Below are 22,225 nucleotides of genomic sequence, written 5' to 3'. Positions count from 1 at the left end.
TATGTCCATTGTGGTTCATTGGTATCATACCTCTTCCCCAGATGCATTTACTGGGAAGTACTCTTTAGAGATGGTTAAGGATATCGAACGCACACACAGAAACCGGAGAAGAAAGAATGTACCAAGCACGTCTACTCTCACATTGGATAATGTAGACATACTAGTGTATGACTTCTCCTTGACCAAAACACGCCATCTAAGACAAACCACAACCAAGATAATAAACGTGAAGATACCAAATGTAGCTCCCACAATGACACAAAGAAGAACGAGGAGCATGTCTCATAATCACGGTGACGTTGGATTGCAATTGGATGAAGACAATGCGTTGGTTGCTAGTGATGATGAGGATGAGACCTCACAAAGCTCTTCTAGTTCATTGGATGGGTCTAAAGGGGATGACATAGCTTTGGGAAGTGATTGTTCAGATACATGAACTATAAAAAATGTATTTTACAACAAATTGTCGATTCACGAATATGTATAAATATAGGTGGTAGTCCTTTTGTAAATTTTGTACATTCTTTTGTAAGTTTTGCGTGTCGATTATTTAGGCATTTGAGGAAAGTCCTAAACTTTCGGACATGCTAAAAATCAATATATTTTGATTCAATTTTGAAAAACCTTTACGCATGCGGCATCCCTTTTTCTGAAATGACCTATTTTGTGCCTTTTTATGACGGAAAATTCTTAGAATGTGACATTACCTATTTCAAATGACCCGGGGTTCTGGTCATTTTAGTTTGTCTATCAACAAATACCCAACTGGCATCATGGCCTTTTTGGGTGCGAGGAAGGCTAACAATAAAATCCAAGGATATATAGTTTTGCATTTATTGTTGGGAATGTCCAAGGGACATAAAAGTCCCACATCTTTAAGTCACTCAACTTTGTTGAATTGACATTGGTGCCATGCGAACAAGTGTCAGATGTATTCTAGGCTGCTCCTAAGAGCGCATCATGGCATTAGAAAATAACTTTCATTTTTGTTGGGAATAAGGTCGTCAAGATGTAGATACAACTCCAACAAAATGTGTCAATAAACTAACACGATGAGGGATCAAAGTAGATTGAACAAGATTAGACATAGACAAACTTCAAGATCAAGCTGAACAAGTAAAGGGAGAGAGAGAGAGAGGCACACAAACAATACTCTATATAATTCAATAGTTAGTTACAAACCAATGGCAACATCATCTTACAAACTGGTTATATACAAACTAGACTAGGGCAATTACCCTTTATGTTATTTACATAAATAACCTATCCTAATTTTTCCAATGGGGTAATGTGAATATGGCCATTATATCCCTATATTCAATAAAAATCAACAAAGGTTCGGTTTAGTTCAATTAAGCTCAAGACTATCCAAACCAAACCATTTAAAAATTTCGAGACCTCAACCAAACTGAACCGAACCACAAAACCGTTCAACTAAAACCATTAGGTCAAAGTCCAAACCGTTAAACCATTAAACCGTTGTCATGATGTTTTCGACACATAGTGTGAAACCACCCTCAAAAGAGAATAAAATAGTAGTCCAAATAAACTAATGTTGTTAAATCAACTATAGTAATAAATGAAAGGATAAAAAGTTAGACGTTGTTTTCAAAAGTAGAGAAAAGTAGAGAAAAAGATGGGAAAAGAAAAGCTAGGCGTCGATATGAGGAGCAAGGTCGAGTAAAAAGCTATTAATTTCCTCGTCCAATTTCCAAATCAGAAAAGGAAATATGCATAAGAAAGCTAACATAAAGAGCTTTCTAAGAATATCTTGCATGTCAGATTTGATGTTACGAAACAGAAATAGTGATAAAAAGAAACTCAATTCATATAGACAAACTTTGAGGGAAAACAAAAGAAGGGAAGCAAGAAATCCTAAACCTATAATAAGAGCTCCATTTAAGAAGAAGGGGGAAGGGAGAAGGGATGTGGAAGCTCTACTAAATTGGAGAGCGGAAGGAGAAGGGTCAACAACATCAAGAGGTGTCATCAACAAAGGAACTCCTTCTATATTCCAGTCTCTTCTTTTCTCCACCTGTCTTCCCCCATTCCTTTATAAACAATCCTTTATATTCACATCCAAACCGTTGTAATATGATTCTTATACTAAAAGAATCTATTATTTTGACATAAACTAATTTTTTCTTTCATCTACATGTGTTATGTGTAAATCTTCCTTGTGTTATGCGTATGAGCCCTAATTCCTTCCAATCCATAACCCTGGCGGTTCCGCCTCACGATCCGCACGTAGTGGTGGATTTTCACGACATCGTTTCAACGTAGGTCACAATTCAAATTTTACAATTTAAAATTTAAAAATGATTTCATTATTTCTAATTTTAATTTTTCAAAATTTTAAATATTTTTCCTAAAATGTGAGAATTAGGCTTAAAATTAAATGGTTGTTTAAAACAAGTAATATTTTTGAAATAATTTTTTTTTACAAACCGTTAAACCATTTTAACCGCAATTTCAAACCATTAAAATCGAACTGAACTGAACCAAGCCGTTTAAACCATTAAGGCATGGTTTCACTTAAGTTTTGTCTTCAGTTGCCGAATCAGCTTGGGCCAAAGAATTAAAGTCGAGTCGGCTGGGCTAAAAGATATAAGTCGAAATTGGTTGGCTTGAAAAACTATAGCCAAATTCGCTGAGCGAAAATCATCTGTGTCTGAATTGATGGATGATGTATGAAAGAATGCGCGGAAGAATATGTGTGAGAACCTGTTGATATATGCACAACAAATGCCACATATATAGGAATAAGAAGATGATTATAGACATACTTCAAGCACGAATGGAAGTTCTTATTTCTCTCTCTAACTCTTTCACTCCAAGACTCAAGACACTCACTTATACAAAGTTAGGTTAGAGCTTATGTAGTCACGCCCTAACTATCGGACATGTTCACACTTATAGATTCAAAGCGGAAGGAGTCGACCTTTTATGCCAACAAACTCCCCCATAAAAGGACTACTCTTTTGTATGTATACAAATGATTTGGGGTTAAATCTCCCACTGTCCAATGAAGCCTGTCGGTTGAGACATGTAAATATCTTCTTCCAAATCTCTGTGTACAAATGTAGTCTTTACGTCCATCTGCTCTTGCTCTACATCCTTTGCCACCATGACCCCGAGTAGGAACCGAAGGGTGGTCATCTTGACTATTGGAGAGAATATCTCATCATAGTCAACCCCGTTGTTGCGAAAATACGACGAGGATACGTGAACTTGAGGCAGGACCTTGGGGCCTCCGATAAAGGATATCACATTCGTGCGTTTATATTTTTAACAATGAACGGAAATATGAAATTTAATAATTTTCATTAACAAAGTAAAAGAAATTACAATATGTCCCAAGATTGGGATTCCGAAGTTTTAGGTTTACTGAGATTAATAGAAAAGAAAAATTAGGGGTTTTGAGAGATATGACTTCCGTAGGGAAAATTAGGGTTTTTGAGTGTTATGGCTTCCGTAGGGAAAATTAGAATTAGGTTATACGAGAGATATCGCTTCCGTAGGGAAAATTAGGGTTTTTGAGTGTTATGGCTTTGATAAGATAAGGAAGCTGAGAAAGAAAAGAAAAAAAAATGGAGAGAGGATAAAGTGGAGGAAAAGAATGGAATATACATGGAGTTCTTCGTTGATCATAGCCTCCCATGATCCTTTGCATGCGTCCGCTTTTAGTTGCATGGCCTCCATTTTTAGTTGCTTGGCCTTTTTTTTTAGTTGCATGGCCTCTTTTTATTTAGTTGCTTCGCCTTTACTTTACTTTACTTTAATTCGCCACATGATCCTATCATTCGTCCATCTCGACCGTCGCCCATCCGATCCGTCCGGTCCGCATCCGGTTTCCGTTCCGTCGTCGTCCGGTTGATGATTGCCGACTCCGTCCGATTGCCAGTTTCCGATTGCCGGCTCTATCCGGTTTTCGGTTTTCGGTTTCCAGTTCCCGACTTTGTTGCCGGTTCTATCTAGTTTCCGGTTCCCAGCTTTGTTGTCGGTTCTATCCAGTTGCCGGCTCCATATAGTTTTCGATTCTCGGCTTTGTTGCCGGTTCTATCCGATTGTCGGCTCTATTCAGTCGCCGTTTCTTTAGCCACATTTGTCCATGTAGACAAATTGGTCCAAGTCCAACTATTCCTTTTGTGCTCTCAACACATAGATGGAAACTAATGGTTCTCAATCTGCTTATATAGATAGATCTATGTGGGATATTTCACAATTCTATTTTCCTTATCTTCTCAAACTCTATATTCACATAACTTAATACTTACTTATCCGTTTCATGTGTAGTAAAATGCGTTATGAAGCTTTTCAAGACATCTATCTTTCCATATCAAGCCATTAAGCTAATCTTAAATACTTATTTTACTAGTTTTCATATTGTGTGTGGAAAACCACACGACACCGTGTTCTTGTTTGAATCCCTTTGCGAGGAGCGGAACTTTGTATTTGGGCTTCTCTGAATCAAATACATATTTTTATCTAAAAAACCATTTGCAGGGTAGCGGTTTCCTTCCGGCTAGTAGTTCTACCAACTCCCATGTTTGGTTCTGATGAATCACATCCATTTTGGATTTCATGGCTTGTAGCCATGTGTCGGTGTCTCACGCAACTATGGCTTCCTCGTAGGAGCTCGGTTCTCCTTCGCCTGTGTAGTAGACATAGTCGAGGCCTGGTTGATAGAACTCTGTAGGCCTTCAGACTTGTCTGGATCTCCTAGGTGCTGATTTTGTCAGTTCGATTTCTTCAATCAGCTTGGTCATTCGATGTCGAGTCGTCCTCCGTTATTTCATGTTGAGTGGACAAGCTCAACCGGATCCAAATCGGTTGAACAAGCTAGAGCCGGAACGAAGAACCAGATCGATGTCTAGATGGTATCCAGAACCAGGAGTTGAATCGGATTGGAACTAGTAGGACGTTAGAGGCCTACGAATCTAGGCTAGTACATAGGCATACTTTTAGGAGTATGTGTGAGTCGCTCGTATGAGCATTGAAGTACTTTTAAGCACATCTATGAGTCCTTTTAAGAATGTGTGTAAAAGCGCTCATTGAGCACACTATACATACAGAGCATTATTATTATGAATTGAGTTTATGTTGCTTTGTTCTCTCATTCTCTCTCCCACTCTATATCTCTATGATTGAAGCTTCCATTACACCTTGTGTCTGTTATCTGTTGCTATTCAAATAAACCGGTTTGTCAAAGCTTCCTCATATAAACTTTTACATGGTATCAAAGCGTGAGGGTTCAGAACCTCTGTTGCAAAGAAAAGTTATTTTTTCTAAAGAAAAAACCTAACGATTGGTAAAAGAACAGACCGAAAAGAGAAGGTATGGACATGAAGCATGGCAAGCTTCCTTCCAACAGAAAAGCTCGACCGGAGCAACTATGCATCCTGGTCGTATAAAATGCATCAGTACCTCCTGGACAACGGATACTGGAGCTACATGGAAGGAGCAAATGTAGAAACACCGAATTCGGCACACAAGAACTTCCCGGTATGGGAGCAAGGAGCGAGCCGAGTGTTGTATTGCCTCGCATCCTATGTGCACGACCAGATGCTAGGCTACATCAAAGATGCAAAGTCATAGAAGGAGTCCTGGGAAAATCTCCAGAAGATTTTCATCACAAGTACCACGGCGCGGAAGTTGCAGCTCCGGCAAGAGCTCAACAGTATTTGACAATAGGACATGTCGGTCACCGACTACACCACCAAGACTAAGGAGATCTACGACGCGCTCAGTTCTAACAACGTGACATTGGATGAGGATGAGATCTGGCTAGGTGGTCTAGCACAACGGTAGGGGTAAATCCACATGGCAATTCAAAGGAAACCATGCGAGTGTGTCAAGGACCACTCATTCGGACAACTAGATGTTTTACATAGAGGTGGATTGGGCCTATGGGCATGGAGAATGAGGTGGTCGGCATGCAATGCAGGCGGCCGACAAGAGCGGAACCCAAGGCACAAAGATAGTGTCGATAGCAGTTCCAAACCCGCCACAAGCGGCGGGAGTTAAAGCGTCGCAGAAACCGGCAAGGGAAAACTGGCACGGAATGCTACTACTGTGGCAAGAAACGCCACCGGGAAAGCGAGTGCTAGAAAAAGCACTCCGATTGAGATAAATCTGGATACGGCAAGATCGGACAAGGGAACTGACAAAGCTCGCACTACGCAGAAGCATCAGAAGGATCAGGAACCGGTAAGACCGAAAAAGGGCCAGCCTTTGTGATGAAGCACAAGGCGAACTCAATGAAGAAGACCCCTTCTGGATCGGGAGAAGTGTGGTACGTTGACTTAAGAGCATCAAACCACATGACGAGCCGTGAACAGTGGTTCATATTTTCGGAAAAGCTGGAGCAACCGGGAGTTTAGGAACCGAAAACGACACTCCTCACCCCATTGTGCATGTCGGAGAAGTCCCTTTAAGGCATGTCGGAAAAAAGGGAAAGCAAATGAAAGTATTAAATGTTTCGACAATCACAAAGAACCTGGTGTTGGTCGGGCAGATCGTTGACCAGGGGATACAAGTGCGGTTTATGCACCTTGGGTGCTTCATCTAGGAAGAAGGCTGAATAATTTTGCAAGAGTGCAGGTACAGGAGTTGCTTTGTCATCGCCATGTTCGAAAAAGCACGTAAGGTCGAAACGGATATCCACATGTGGCACAAGTGGATCAGCCACGTCATCTATCAGAGGCTTCAAGACCTACAATCGAAACATGTTGTTTTCGGATTGCCAAAATTTAGTGGCTGGAAGGCCCAAATTTGTAAAGTCTATCAGCTCGGGAAGCAACACGAACTTCCATTCCCCACTGAAAGAAACCGAAGCCGTAACAAGCTCGATCTAATACATTCAGATGTATCAGGACTAACACAGAACGTTAGTCTTGGCGGAAGCAGATATTTTGTCTCCTTCATCAACGACTACAGCTGACACACATGGGTCTACCTAATTGAAAGGAAAAACAAAGTTTTCGATTATTTCCGGAACTTGCAAAATCTTGTACAACGGAAAACAGAGAGGACAATCAAGTGCTTGCGGTCGAATGGCGGAAAAGAATATTTTTTCGGCCAATTCAACAATTATCTGCAGCAGAAAGGAATTCGGAGGGAATTCAGCTGTCGATACACACCAGAACAAAATGGTGTGGCCGAAAGGAAGAACTGGTCAATTGTGGAGGCAACACGGGCAATGTTGGAAGAGAAGAGCATGCCCAAGTTCTACTGGGCCGAAGCGGCTGTCTACATCCAAAACCGGATCGGGGATAAGGTGTCAGCACACGAGCTGTATTTCAGGTGGAAGCTGAATTTAAGGCATCTTAAGATATTTGGTAGCATTGCATTAATGCATGTGTCGGATGAGAAGCGGAGAAAGCTGGACCCGAACTCGGAGAAGTGCATCCTTGTCGGCTACTCACATGAGCAAAAGGGTTATAAGAGCTATAACCCCAAAACAAAACAAGTTTGAGTGAGCCGAGATGTCGAATTTGATGAGTTGGCATCATGATACTCTTAACCAACTCTGATATACGACTCCGACCCGATTCCGGAGGACGAGGCCAATGAGCCCGAAACGATCCGAATGAAGATGGATTTGGTATTCTAGATGAGTGTCCGATCTCATTCCAGCTAAGTTGGCCGGATGAGCGACTGAGTCAAAATGACCAGTCCGATGATGAGCCAGTGAGTAGTCGAGAGTCTATCGTGCTCTCCTCACACAAGGAACCGAGGAGACGGTTCACACCGGAATACGCCACCGGTAGAGACGAGTCGGATCGGAGCAAATCCGACTTTGGAAAGAATGAAGACGAACCTTCGAGAACGAAGTCCGAGCCGGCCCAATTTAAGTTAATGTACCTTATTTAAGAATAGGTCAGCGTGATGTAAATATAAACATATTAATAGGATTAGCAAATCAAGGCGTATCTCTATCTGAAGGGACAGAGAATAAAAGGTGATGTAACTAGGATGTAACAGCCCACGCTCAGCGGCCTATAAAAATGGGCATTTCGGAGGACGGGGTGTTTTTTGCGTCCGCTTGCGTGGGAAGCCCATGTGCTTTCGGCAGGGCCCCATTGTGTATCCCTAGGTGTGTGTGTGTGAGTGTGTTTGATTGATCGCCAGCACGCCGGTTCTAATCTCAACAGGGTTGTAATCACTTACTTGTAGTAATTGGTTCTTCTTGAGTTGCATTTCCCCGGTTTTTGCCATTCCATCGTTTCTCTTCTCTTCTCCCTCTTCTTTCGCTCACTCCTCAGTTCAGGGCCGCTACAGTTCTGCCTTAGTTTCCTACGCGCACACATAACAACATGACAACGTCAAATCTCAAGTTTCAAGAGAGTTGTCGCCAACAACGTGCAAAGGCGGGTCATCGAGCTTCAAGAAGGGAAGACAACATGGTACGAGTTCGAGAAAGAAATATTAGCAGAGTTCACGACGGAAGATTTGTCGAGAATGACTCGACATTTCTTTATGAAGTGGATAAAGAAGAAAAATAAGAAGATGAGCGCCTTGAGGGTTGTTATCCGTTCCTTTGGAAAACACCTTTGATGAGCTCACAAGCTATCGGTGTCAAGGGACCGTGTTACGTGGAAGCTTCTTCTACACGGGGGAAAAAAAGCAGAACACGGATCGTACACAGGCCACAACCCGTTAAGTATGAACGTAGCCCGATTTACGAGTACGGGGAGAATACACAGATAGAAGTTTAGAAAAGACGAAACTTATATTTCATGATAAAGCTTAGAACGATTACAATAATCGGCCTCATCCGGAAATAGTACGTACAAAGCTTGCTCCTATGATATTACCCTCCCTCAGAATGATCTAGGTATCCCCCCCTGCCGAGGTACGCAGACCTCGGTTTATATACTTTTTGTTCATACAGAGCCGAGCTGTCGGCTGACTGTGAGGCTTGAAGCTCGGCGTTTTCTTAAACTCTACCTTCCTCACCTACTAACCTTACCTACCGTCGTATTATATTTAACTAATTTATCCTTTTGTCCCATGGACAACACCTGGCACGCCCGTGGGATAGGACTTTGTCCGTCGGACCCACGATTCACAAGGATTTGGCAAAACAACACAAATTACAAAAATTGCCCGTTCCTACGAGGGCTTATAGGTTGGTTTTATAACTCTTCCAATATGCCGAGGATATCCTCGGGGGCGTGGGGTTGGTCTGGCTGCTCGGCAGGTGGGGTTGGTGATGGAGGTTGTGTTGCCGAATTGGGGATGACGGTGTCGTCGTTTGTGCCCTCCTCTGTTGGCACCGATTAAGGCAGGGTCGGGGTTATAGTCTGTGGCTCGGGTGGGATGTCGAGGTCTGTAGGGGCAGGTTTCTCCGGTCTAACTACCGTGGTGGTTGACTCGGGTCCTTGCTCGGTGGTTGTGGGAGCTCTGTTAATCACTGTATCGAGTCATTCCTCCTTGTACGCTTTGTCTTCTAAGCGAAACACCATTAGATCGTCGTTGAATTCCTCTAAGAGTTGCTCCATGGCCGCGGTGTGGGAAGCTGCTAAGGCATGATATTCCTCCGTTAAGTCCTCGCGGAGGGTCTGGATGCTGGTGTCATCCATCTTGTAAAAACCTCGGCCCTCCTTCCGTCGGTTCTCGGCATCCGCGCGTAGTATGTGTAGGTCCGCGGCTTGGGTTGACCACCCCTGCCAGACATGGTCAAGCATTTCTTTGATCTTCATGGTGAATTGTTGGCGATACTTGTTGATTAGGATCTTGATTTTAGTATCATCCATGTTGATGCTACCGTGGTGAACTTCCATTGCCTTCCATGCTGGCTTTTACTTAGCTTTTGCAGATGAGGAGTGCTAAAGTAGCTAAAGTAGCTTGATTATCCTTTGCTTTCTCGGTGATGAGCGTGATTGTCTGCTCATAGCGTGTGGTGATCTGAGCTACAATTTCGTCCATGTCCTGTCGCCAAGCATCCCGATGTTGTTCTTTAGCGGCGAGGTGCTCGGTTTGCAACTGGTCATAGGCATCGGAAATTTTTTCCCTTTGCTCTTCCGAAATCCTCCATTTTTGCATATGTTCGTTGGCCATGTCTTGTAAGGCTCTTTGATGACGTCGTAATTCTTGGTTGTTCTCCAAGAGCTCTTGTTCCCGTTGGCTATTCCACTCGGCTTCTTTGAGGAAACATTCTTTGGCCTCAATGATAGAGACCTGAAGGGTCATCACCTCTCATTCTCATACTTCAAGCGCGCCCGACCTTTCAGCAAGCAGTCGCTTGAGGTTCGCTTCGCGGCTTGTGGCTTGTTCCCTTAGCTGGCCAAGAATGTTATTGTGGTTCTGTTCTGCCAACTCGGCCAGAGCGATCTGGGCCTGAAGCTCCTCCTGGTAGTCCTGGAGAGGAGGCCCTGTCTAGGTTGCCGCTTGCTGGATTTGGGGCGAGGGCTCCCTGTCTATCTGTGTAGATCGTTCCATGACAACGGAGGGTGGTGGCGTTTGCGTGGAGGCTTGGCTGGTTTGGGGGTGCAGGCTCATATCTGCTCGTGACAATGGTTCACTTGTCTGTACCGAGTCCTTCATTGTGCTGGCCTCGACCGTGGCTACCCTGGGGTGGGCGGTACCTTCAGCACTCGGGCTCAAGTTCGGAAGAGTGGCTGGTGAGACAACGTCACTCTGCGCAAGGAGGCTTAAGGGCGGTTGTTGCTGCTTGAATGTCGCAAGTTTCTCCTCGGCAGCTTGCCATAGCTCAGTAGCCCGTTTGGCTTGCTGATGGACCGTTTTGATATGTCAGGCCATGTCCTTGGCTGCCTGAGTAGTGTGGTGTAGATTGCGATATGCCTCAACTAAGGCCATGTTCAGATCTGGTAGTTCCATGAGGAGCGAAGCATTCTATGCTTGCTTCTTCCGTCCTATCTTTTGTAAGGCTTGATCCTCGTGAGGTTTGATTTCACCCATTAGAGCGCCAAAATCTTCTCCCTTTGTTTCCTTGGTGGAGAACACCTTTGGAGGGTTGTTATCCGTTCCTTTGGAAAACACCTTCGATGAGCCCACAAGCTATCGATGTCAAGGGATCGTGTTACGTGGAAGCTTCTTCTACACGGGGGAAAAAATGGAGAACACGGATCGTACACGGGCTACAACCCGTTAAGTATGAACGTAGCCCGATTTACGAGTACGGGGAGAATACACAAATAGAAGTTTAGAAAAGACGAAACTTATATTTCATGATAAAGCTTACAGCGATTACAATACTCCACCTCAACTGGAAACAATATGTACAGAGCTTGCTCCTATGATATTACCCTCGCTCAGAATGATCTAGGTAGCCCCCCTTGCCGAGGTACGCAGACCTCGGTTTATATACTTTTTGTTCATACAAAGCCGAGCCGTCCACTGACTGTGAGGCTCGAAGCTCGGCGTTTTCCTAAACTCTACCTTCCTCACCTACTAACCTTACCTACCGTCGTATTATATTTAACTAATTTATCTTTTTGTCCCATGGATAACAAGGTTATACGACGAGTTTGACCAGATGTTTAATCATCTCCCCGCCACGAACGAAGTGTTGCTTGAGGAGGACAAGACTTTTTACTTCTTGAAAGCTGTGGATATGAAGGATAGACGAGAATTCTAGACTCTCCTCGAAGATGATACCCAAGAGAAGGGGCTTGTGGCAGACTGGATTGCAGTGAAGTGAGCATGCAACAGGCTCGACAAGCGTCGTCAATGGGTTCATGACACTGACTTGGCAGGATTGAGGGGGGGGGGGGGGGGGGGGAACTGAGATAACCAAAGGTGACTGAGTCGCCCAAACAAAGCAACCCAGATGAAAAGAAGATTGATGATGACATCATTGAAGAATTGGAGAGAAGAAGTTCGAGACAGTCACACTAGCGAACATGAATCGTCGAGGCCCGAAAGGAAAAGAACCCTTTAGATGTGTGTGGTGCGACAACATGGACCACATGAGAAGGGTCTGTTCGACCCTTCGAGAGGCCTTTCGACAAAATATCCTATACATGGATGGCAACATGATCTGCTCGAATGAAACCAGAAGACCCTTGAGGGTGAATTTCGGAAGAGGGGGAATGAAGAAAGTTATGTAAGATGCCGACGCGACTCATGTGGATGCGATGCACTATGCTGCATTGACCGGAATAAGAGTTGGGAAAGTTTTGGTCTTCTGTTCTAGAGTGTAAGAAAAAGGGCAAAGTTACTTCAGACGATGTAGAGCTTGTGGACCAAAGTGTGCAAAGATAACTGGATGGTCGGATCCATTAGATGACAACACCATACTTGCAGAAGTGATGTGTCACAAGCACGAGGTGCTCGTGGATGAAAAGAGAAAAAGAATAGAAGAGCAAGAAAACCCATCAAAAAGACATGAAACAAGGAGCACAGAAAAGAAAGAAGATGCAGAGGCAAGTCGAGCTTTACGAACGAAGGATGGAGACTCAAGCCGGAAAGGGGAGTCGAGCAAACGAGTCGAAGAAATGGTTCGGCTCATGAGGGTTGACGTCGAAGACCTCGCTCGGAAGACAAGAACTATGCCTACCTATAACCTATGGTCGGACATAGCACAAATGACCAATTTGAAGAAAATTCTCAAGGACCGTGTTCTTGATAGCCATGTGACCTTGTCCTTGAGGGAATTGTTTGGCATTAGGAAGAAGGAATTCATGGTACGATCGTGGACCTTGAAGGAGAAAAAGGCGAAAGTCAGATGGGGAAGAAGAGAAGCCATAAGAAGCAAAAGAAAAATCCATAACGATGGCAGGGGATGAAGTCAATAATGATATGGTGGACAACCATTATACTCGGCCTCATTGGGCACGAGCGACGACGGAGATGTTAGTAAAGTTGGGAGAGAGAAAAGATACAGTCGTAGCTTTAATAGACCATGGGTACAAGATCAACCGTATATCGACTGAGGTCTACAAAAAGGGAAGATGGCCCATAAATACGAATCATGGGTGGAAGATCCATGCGGCAACGAAATCTACCGAAGACCTCTATGGTGCATGTCCTAATATCCCCATGATGATTGGCAACGTCGAGATAGATCAACATTTTTTTGTTCAAGATTCAACATCCCATCCTATCATTCTTGGGAAATTCTACATAATATCATCCCGTATGGAAACCAAAGTGTTCGATAATGGTGCGGCATTTTCTCGAATAAGGAGTCTTGATGGGAAGAAGGCCGTACAGTTCTTGACTATACGTGCCAATCATGAAAGGAATCGGGATAGTCTCGGAGAAGATGCTTCAGGTTGCAAGCGGAGTGTGAATAGTCCAAAGAAGTGTATGCCCCAAGAAGAAAGAAAAGTTCGAATTTGCAAAAGGAGGGTTGTACGTAGCCCCTAATGGAGTGTGCAAAATCAACACGTTTCACAAAGAAGAGAAGTCTCCGATGCAAAGCTTCAAGGAAGCTTTACGAGAAGAACAAATATTGGAAAGTGATGAAAGCATCGAATGGGTTATGGAGGAAGCCTCATTTAACAACACCATTGGAGGAATGGAGAATTTCGTGAACTTGGGCCCTCGTAGCTAGCGATCAATTCAGATAAACTCCATCGAGATGTATGTCGCCATTGACGAGTATAATCAAAGTATCATGGCAGAGAATGTCGAAGCTAATACGAAATACAAAACAGTGGACAAGAAAGTAAAGCATGTTGCTATTCCACTATTTGAGGATAGTTGTCAAAGGATGAATGAAGTTGCACAAGATCCAAGCCTATGGGATCCGAGAGGAATCAGACATGCCTTCAGTAAAGAGACAAGAGAAAAGTTTCGTGCCGAGAAAGATGATTTTTTGTTGCTAGAAGAGGAAGTCGCATTTTGGGAAATGCTCAAAAGACATGGGAAAGCATTTGCATTCCATCCAAATGAAATAGGATGCACCAATCCAAGGATGATAAAACCGATTATGGTATTCACAATACCACATGTGTCGTGGAACTTGAAGCCAATACCAGTCCCAAGAGCGAACATTCCAAAATTAATCAAGCTCTTGAAAGAGAAGGTTGAGATGGGAATTCTGGAGCCATCAAATGCCCCTTACTCGAATAACTGGTTCACGGTACCAAAGAAGAATGGAACCTTAAGGTTTATACAAGATCTTCAACCAGTGAATAAAGTTACGATCCGCAATGCTAGGATTGGTCTAAGTATCAATGAGTTTGCAGAAGCATTTAACACCAGGACATTTGAAACAGGTAATATGTCCCATTTTGAGAACTGTCCATCAAAAAATGACACAAATTAGGGTGATTCACAATAAGGGGTGCTGCATGCGTAAAGGAATTTTAAAAATGACCCAAAAATATATTGATTTTTAACATGTACAGAAATTTAGGTGTTCAAAAAAATGCCTAAATAATGGACATGCCAAACTTACAAATGAATGTCCAAAATGACTAACCCCAATATTTACAGAAATTCTGAATCCAAATCTTGATGTGCAATACAATATTTATCGTTAACGTATCAGGACAATCATTTTTCAAGTTTATGTCATCATCTTCATACCCATTAGATGAACTAGTATGAGTTTATGAGGTCTCATCCTCATCATCAATGGCAACTAATGCATTGTGTTGATCCAATTGCAATCCAACCTCATCGAGTTTATGAGCCATGCTTCTTCTTTGTCTTTGTGTTGTGTCTGAAGCCACATTCCAGATCCTCTTTTAGTATCTTCATTGCGGTCTGTCACAGATAACTTGTTTTGGTCAAAGATAAGTCATACACTAATATATAAACATTATCCAATGTAAGAGTAGATGTGCTTGATGCATCTTTCCTCCTCACTTTTTGGTTATGATATTTCATTATGTACTTTCCATTTACAAGATTAGATTATGTGAGAGAAGCTTTCTACCAAAATCATTAGAATCTAAAAAATGTCTTAAAGATGTTTTCCATTTTTCTTAGATTCTCATAGTAAGCCTTTGATGTCGTACAGAAATCTGATTCATTCCATCTAGATTTGATGCAACATGTCGAATTTTAATCTATACATCTAGAATTGGATATAATGCATCAGATTCCTGTAAGTCTTGGAATTTTTAAAAAATTTCCATTAAAAAAATACTCTTGCATTTTAATGCATTGCATTGAATTCTAGCTACATCGACTAAAATATGATACATTGCATGGATTTCCCGAAAATACATAAATAAATACAAATTGAAAAAATAAAACATTTTCCCATAAATAAATAAATAAACATTTTTTATTTTACTCGTAAATAAATAAATAAAAATTGACAAATTAGATTTCAATGGAAATCCAATTCCGTGCATCGGATTCAATTGAAAATCCAATTTCTCTTATTTTTTTGAAAATTTTCTTATTTTTTGAATTGTTTTTGAATTTGTTTTTATTTTTCCCATAAAAAAATAAATAAAAATTGAAAAAATGGATTTTCAACGGAAATCCGATGCACTGCATCGGATTTTGGTTGAAAGTCCACTTTTACGTATTTTTTTCCAAATTTCCTTTATTTTATTTTATTTTTTTGAATTTTTTCTATAAAAAATAAATAAATATTGAAAAAACAGATTTTCAATGGAAATCCGATGCACTACATCGGATTTCCGTAGAAAATCCACTTTTTGTTTGTTTATTTTGTTTGTCTATTTTCTCATAAATAACTATATAGAAATTGAAAAAATGAATTTTCAAAGGAAATCCGATGCATTGCATCGGATTTCTATTGAAAGTCCACTTTTTGCTATTTGTTACCAAATTTTCATATTTTAAAATATTTTTTTGTATTTTTTAAATTTTTTCTCATTTTTTCCCATAAATAAATAAAAAAAAATTGCAAAAAATGGGTTTTCAACAGAAATCCGATGCACTACATCGGATTTCTATTGAAAATCCATTTTGTCTTATTTGTTTCCAATTTTTCAGATATTTTGAATTTGTTTTTGTATTTGTTTTGAATTGTTTTTGTTTTTATCATAAATAAATATATAGGAATTGAAAAAAATGGATTTTCAACGGAAATCTGATGCACTGCATCGGATTTCCATTGAAAGTCCACTTTTTCTTGTTTGTTTAAAAATTTTCTTATTTGTTTATATTTTTCTCTAAAAAAGTGTTAAAAATAAACAAATTGTGATTTTCTCCATTTAAAATGATGTGTTTTCAACGGGAATCCGATGCACTGCATCGGATTCCCGTTGAAAACAGATCATTTTCAACAGGATTTTCAATGGAAATTGGAAGACGAGTAAAGGGAGGAGGGGTCCGACATGCCAAGGCATTGTCCCACAGGCGTGCCATGTGTTGTTTGCCGTAAGAGGACACACGTAAATAACTCATGATAAAGAAGCGTATTAATTATAATAGAAGCGTTGAAGTAACGCGTTTAATGGTTCTGGCGGGAAGCGTAACCGACTAGGCCCTGTGTATATAAAGGGCATATGAACATTATAAAGAGCTAGCACAATACTAAGCACAATCGTTTAATATAGTTTTGGTCTTCTCTAAGTTCTGTCTCTTATCTCTTGTCTCTTCTCTGTTGTCTCTGTGTGACTGTATCAACGTAAGTGTGTAAGGTGAATACAAGTTGCGTGGTTACGCACACTAGGAGCTCGGTTGTAGCCGTCTCAAGTGTTACGCCGTTAGTAAACACATTGTCGTGAAAATATGATGAGGATACATGAATTTGACGCAAGACCTCAGGGCCTCCAAACAGAGGATATTAGATTCGTGCGTTTATACTTTTAACAATTAATGGGAATGAGAAAATTTAGTAATTTTTCATTAGCAAAGGGAAAGAAAATTCCAATATGTCCCAAGATTGGGATTCAGAAGTTTTAGGTTTACTGAGATTAATAGAAAAAAAGAAAAATTAGGGTTTTTGAGAGATATGGCTTCTGTAAAGAAAATTACGGTTTATGGCCCTGATAAAAAAATTAGGGTTTTTGAGTGTTATGGCTTTGATAAGATAAGGGAGCAACCCCCATGGAGAAAAGAAGAGAGTAAAATATATATGGGGTTCTTTGTTGATCTTTGCCTTTGATGTTCCTTTGCATGCCCACTTTTAGTTGCATGACCGTTACTTTTAGTTGCATGGCCTTTACTTTTAGTTGCATCAATCATCCATAAAGTTCAGCCCGTGCATGATTCGTACTTGCGTCCCGACCGACTCGAGCCGTGCAATTGTCCTGACCGAGCCGTGCGTGCATCCCGCAATTGAGCCACACCAAGCCGTGTGTAATGAACCGTCGAGCCCACGTCCTTTTGAGCTATGCACGCATCCCGCGCTTCAGCCGCCAAGCCGTACGTCACAAATTGCCGAGCCACGCGTCCTTCTGAACTGTGCATGTGCCTGTGTGTGTAATGAACCGTCGAGCCCACGTCCTTTTGAACTGTGCACCCATCCCGCGATTCAGACTCCAAGCCGTACGTCACAAATTGCCGAGCCACGCATCCTTCCGAACGGTGCATGCGCCCGTGCGTCGTTCTACCCATTCATCAACACAATCTAGCCCAAATCACCTTGAACATTCTATGCTCCACACATTGATATAACAAATAGGTTCTGACCCTCCTTATATACTATTGGATCCGATGTTGTCCTATCTGTGTGGGATATCTTGAAGACGTCCATCTTTTTGTACTAAGACATTTAAATTAATCTAAAACAATTATTTACTATTTTTTGACATCGTGTGTGAAGAACTACATGACATTCACCCCCACCAAACCTGCACATCCACCAATATGTGCCAATTGTGGTGAGGTTCCTCGTTTGATTACTCTTTTTCAACCTCGATGGTCGAGGCTACATCGTTTAGAGCTTTGATTTCAAGATTTGGGGCCTCTCTTCTCTTAAAGATCTTGATTCTGTTTCTTGCAATTGGCAAAGCAAGTGGTGTACCATCCAGTTCTACTAAACGATATGTTGCATTATTTTCCACTTTCTTCAGCACATGGTCCAAACCATCGTTGTGAAAATTTTCGAGCCGTAATATGTTGGTTGTCTAGGCTACTGTCGTAGACCAGCACCCAATCTCCTTCAACGATTTTCCTCGAACAAAGTCAATGTCGTTTGTCGAAGTCTTTCTTGTTTTTCAGCCTTGCATTCTTTTGCCACGCTTTAGCCACTTCTATATCTTCCAACTTCCGCTCCAACTAGTGAATCTTCAATGCTAGAAGATCTTCTCTACTTATCTCATCTTGCCATGGCAATGCAAACCATGAAACTGTAATACTCTGTTCCACTGGCATTATCGGCTTCTGACCGAATATAAGATCTTCCAGCATGTATCCCATCACCGTGCGATGAGTAGTCCTGTCAGCCCATAGTGCAAATGGCAATAGACATGGCCATTCTCCTATTTTCCCATGGCAAGCTCTCACTAGAGCCTTCACAATCAGTCCATGTCCACATTCCACTTTCCCATTCGCTTCCAGATTATACGCCGTGGTAAGAGATAATTTGATTCCCATCCTAGACAAGAATTCTCTAGCTTCGTTGGCATCCAACTCGCCTCTATCAACCACTATCTTGCTGACGCATCCACATCTGCAAATAACATCTCCAAGAAGGAATCTGCATACTGATGATGTCTTCTTAATTCTCAATGCTAGCCCTTCAACTTGATTGGTAAGATCCTCTCTCGCGAGCACAAGATACTTCATATGCCATCGCCCCATTCGCATCATTACGATGTCCACCATCCACTTGTCATGCATAGCCAACGGGTAAGTCAGATGAAGTTCATCTCGATGGCGAACATTTGAAAACATCTATCATTCCTTACATGTTTCCACATAAGTTGCTACATCTTTGTAGATGCACGACCACCAATATTTCTCCTTAAGCTTCGCGAATGTAGCCCATATTCCTCGATGGCCTACAAAAACATTGTCATGAAATTCAGACATTAGTTTTTGTCGGTCTTCCAGCTTGCAAACAACTCTCATTGGGGTCCCATTCTTCTGTTTTGCATGCCTCCAAAGAGCTCCATCCTTAAGGAAATACTTGTACCCCTTCTTCCGAATTTGGTGGAAGTCTTCTGTCAACCATGATTCATCTTTTTGGAGAGAACTCAAGTATTTCCCGATCACCACGAATTCTCCTTCGTAGTCCTCTTCTATGAAAGTAGTCAGCACCCGAGCATAGGAACTTGTAAAGAAATCCAAGCCAACATCCTCTTCATTAGAATGTCGATCTTCTTCTCCGTCGTATCTTTCTCGTGCTAGTATGTCTGCAATGACGTTACGCTTCCCAGCTACATGAAGGATCTCTAGGTTGAGTGATTTGATATATGCAATCCAACGTAGTATGGCAATATCTAGTGTACTACAACTACATATCATACCCAAGATTGGTAGGCAATCTGTCTCGATTATAACTTCTCCTCCAATAAGGTAGTCACGATCAGACTTGATTGCCGATACAATTCCCCATAGCTCCCTCTTCACTTGGGCATACCTTCTTTGCCTATCACTTAACACTTTTGCGCAAAACTGAATTGCATATCGGTTGCAATCTTCGTCTTCTTGGTTGACAACCCATCCAATTCCAGTCGGACTAGTATCCACGGTCACGAAAATGGGCTTGCCGTTTGAATAGTCTGCCTTCCATAATGCAGGTGCCTCCATCAATAATTTCTTCAGCCTTCAGACGGAGAAAGTATGCTTGCTCATCCATTCGAACCTCTACTTCTTCTTTAGTAGACCATACAATGGCTCAACAATGTGGGCGTAGTGTGGAATCCAAATATGATAAAACACACATGCTCCAAGGAACCTTTGAACCTCCGTTTGGGTTACTCATTCTTCTTTTATGTCTTGGATCGCATTCACCTTGGATGGTGAAGCCTTCTGACTGTATGCTCCACACAAGTGATCAACCACCAAGATCTCTAGTTTCCCGAATGAGATTTTTTCTTCCGAAAATGTCAAATTCGCATCTTTGAGCATTTGAAGCACCTTCTCGCAATCTTTCATATGATCCATGACGAACTTTCTGCATCCATCCTTATCTTTCGATTCATCCTTCTCCTCATCCAAACATCGTTTTCTCGGATTGTCATCCAAGAATGGCATCGTGATGCTTGGGATGCAATCCTTCAAGACCTTGTTCATGGCATTCACCATATGAGCCACCAAGTTCATTGCACCTTGAGGTAAGGTACACATCCGCACAAGCCCGATCGGAGTCCTCATGGTTGTAATGTCACGACTGTTGATCGCCAACTGGAATTGATCATATCCAGAGTAGAGATCAGCAATGGAGTAGATGGACCGGCACGCAAACGCCTTGGCAAATTCATCCACACTCAGACCGATTCCATCATTCCAAATTCTTTCAAGCATTCTGCAGAACATTCGCTCCTCTTCAAGGGGGAGGAAATCCTCCCTTCCAACTTGTACCTTTCCTTTCGTCTCTTCAATGAAGACGTGACCTATTGTCTTTGGATTCCTTAAGCTTGGATCTCTTGCAACTTCCTTCATCTTTTGCCAGCTATCTTCCGGTAGCGGAATTGCAATTGGCTTCATCTTCCTATCCACCATTTTATATTTTGTGGTGACTTCAGCTTCCTCCATCAAGATGCCTCGATGATATTCATCAATGATAGTATACATGTTGACAGAGTTAACAGAAATCACATGTTGATTGTGAGGATAGCTCAAGTCCATGACTTCCTCTATTTCGCCGATGGTGTTGTTAAATGAGGCTTCCTCCAGAATATGAGATAGGAATTCTTCTTCTTCGATTATGCTTTCTTCGTCTAGCACCTTCTTGGAGTCTTGTATCCAATGCTTGTCCTTCTGGTTGAGTAGTGTTAGTTTACATGTGCCCTAGGTGTGACGCATGTTGCTTCTCCTTGCAATCCACGGTCTTTGCTTCCTTGTGGAGATTTTTGATTGCTCAGACTATTTGTGGGCCATGCGTCAATAGTTCGCTTTAAAAATCTGAGGATTCACCTCCAAGGCTATCTCAGTTCCATTCGTGATTAGCTCGCACCACCAGGAGTTGAACAGATCTTTCACTATCAAGACTCTTGACTCACGCAAAGGCTACTCCATTATCGAACACCTTGGTCTCCATCCGGGACGATGTTATATACGGTTGTCCTAGGATGACAGGATGCAAAGCCGAGTCTTGCACAAAGAAGTGTTGATCAATCTCCACATCCCTGATCGTGACCTTAACATTGGGGCAAGCTACGTACAAGTCCATGTGGCCTTCGTTGCCACTGAAATCCTCCATCCGTGGTTTGTATTAATCGGCCATCTTCCTTTCTTGTAGAACTCGGTCGACATGAGGTTGATCTCCAAGCCATGGTCAATCAAGGCCACCACGGTCTCTTTCTTCTTCTCGATCTTCACCGGCATCTCCGTTGTCGCTCTTGGCCAATGAGGTTGAGAGTAATGGCTATCTCCCACCACTTCGTCTTCCTCCTCCTCTTTCGATCTTGTCATGGTTATGGCACTTGTTTTCATCTCCCCTTCATCATATTGTTGCCGCTTCCACTTAATAAGGTCCACGATAGTATCATGGAACTCCTTCTTCGCGATCCCAAGTAGTTCTCTCAAAGTAAGGTCGACATGACTAACTAAAGCCTTCTTCTCAAGGACCTTCTGCAAGTTAGTTGTTTGTTCTATGTCCAACCTTAACTTGTAAGTCTGTGCCACTTATTCTTCTTCTTTCTTCGCTGATTCATCAACTTCCATCTGAGCAGGTTGGCTCAATCCATTGGGCTTCATGCTTGTTTCTCCAACCTCTCTTCGTGGCGTCCATTGGGCTTGCCCTTCTTCTCCGTCGTATCTTTCTCGTGCTAGTATGTCTGCAATGACGTTACGCTTCCCAGCTACATGAAGGATCTCTAGGTTGAGTGATTTGATATATGCAATCCAACGTAGTATGGCAATATCTAGTGTACTACAACTACATATCATACCCAAGATTGGTAGGCAATCTGTCTCGATTATGACTTCTCCTCCAATAAGGTAGTCACGATCAGACTTGATTGCCGATACAATTCCCAATAGCTCCCTCTTCACTTGGGCATACCTTCTTTGCCTATCACTTAACACTTTTGCGCAAAATTGAATTGCATATCGGTTGCAATCTTCGTCTTCTTGGTTGACAACCCATCCAATTCCGGTCGGACTAGTATCCACGGTCACGAAAATGGGCTTGCCGTTTGAATAGTCTGCCTTCCATAATGCAGGTGCCTCCATCAATAATTTCTTCAGCCTTCAGATGGAGAAAGTA

General features: G+C 42.1%; 1 protein-coding gene across 1 annotated transcript; it reads left to right on the top strand.

The window, feature by feature from the left end:
- Positions 1-13,552: 13,552 nt before the first annotated feature.
- LOC147867566 (uncharacterized) lies at positions 13,553-14,247 on the top strand. Its single transcript, XM_087315713.1, has 2 exons — positions 13,553-14,192; positions 14,243-14,247. The coding sequence occupies exons 1-2, from the start codon at positions 13,553-13,555 to the stop codon at positions 14,245-14,247; spliced, it is 645 nt and encodes a 214-aa protein (XP_087171839.1).
- Positions 14,248-22,225: the final 7,978 nt, after the last annotated feature.

This window comes from Azolla caroliniana, unplaced genomic scaffold (genome assembly GCF_043228905.1).
Source record: "Azolla caroliniana isolate FFs.n. ecotype wild unplaced genomic scaffold, voAzoCaro1.0.p SCAF_2, whole genome shotgun sequence".
Taxonomy (NCBI): Eukaryota; Viridiplantae; Streptophyta; class Polypodiopsida; order Salviniales; family Salviniaceae; genus Azolla; species Azolla caroliniana.
The sequence above is the reverse complement of the archived record's forward strand: the minus strand, read 5'-3'. Positions and strand labels throughout refer to the sequence as shown.

Coding starts and splice junctions, on each gene's coding strand:
- LOC147867566 (XM_087315713.1), top strand. CDS start 13,553: ATGTATGTCGCCATTGACGAGTATAATCAAAGTATCATGGCAGAGAAT.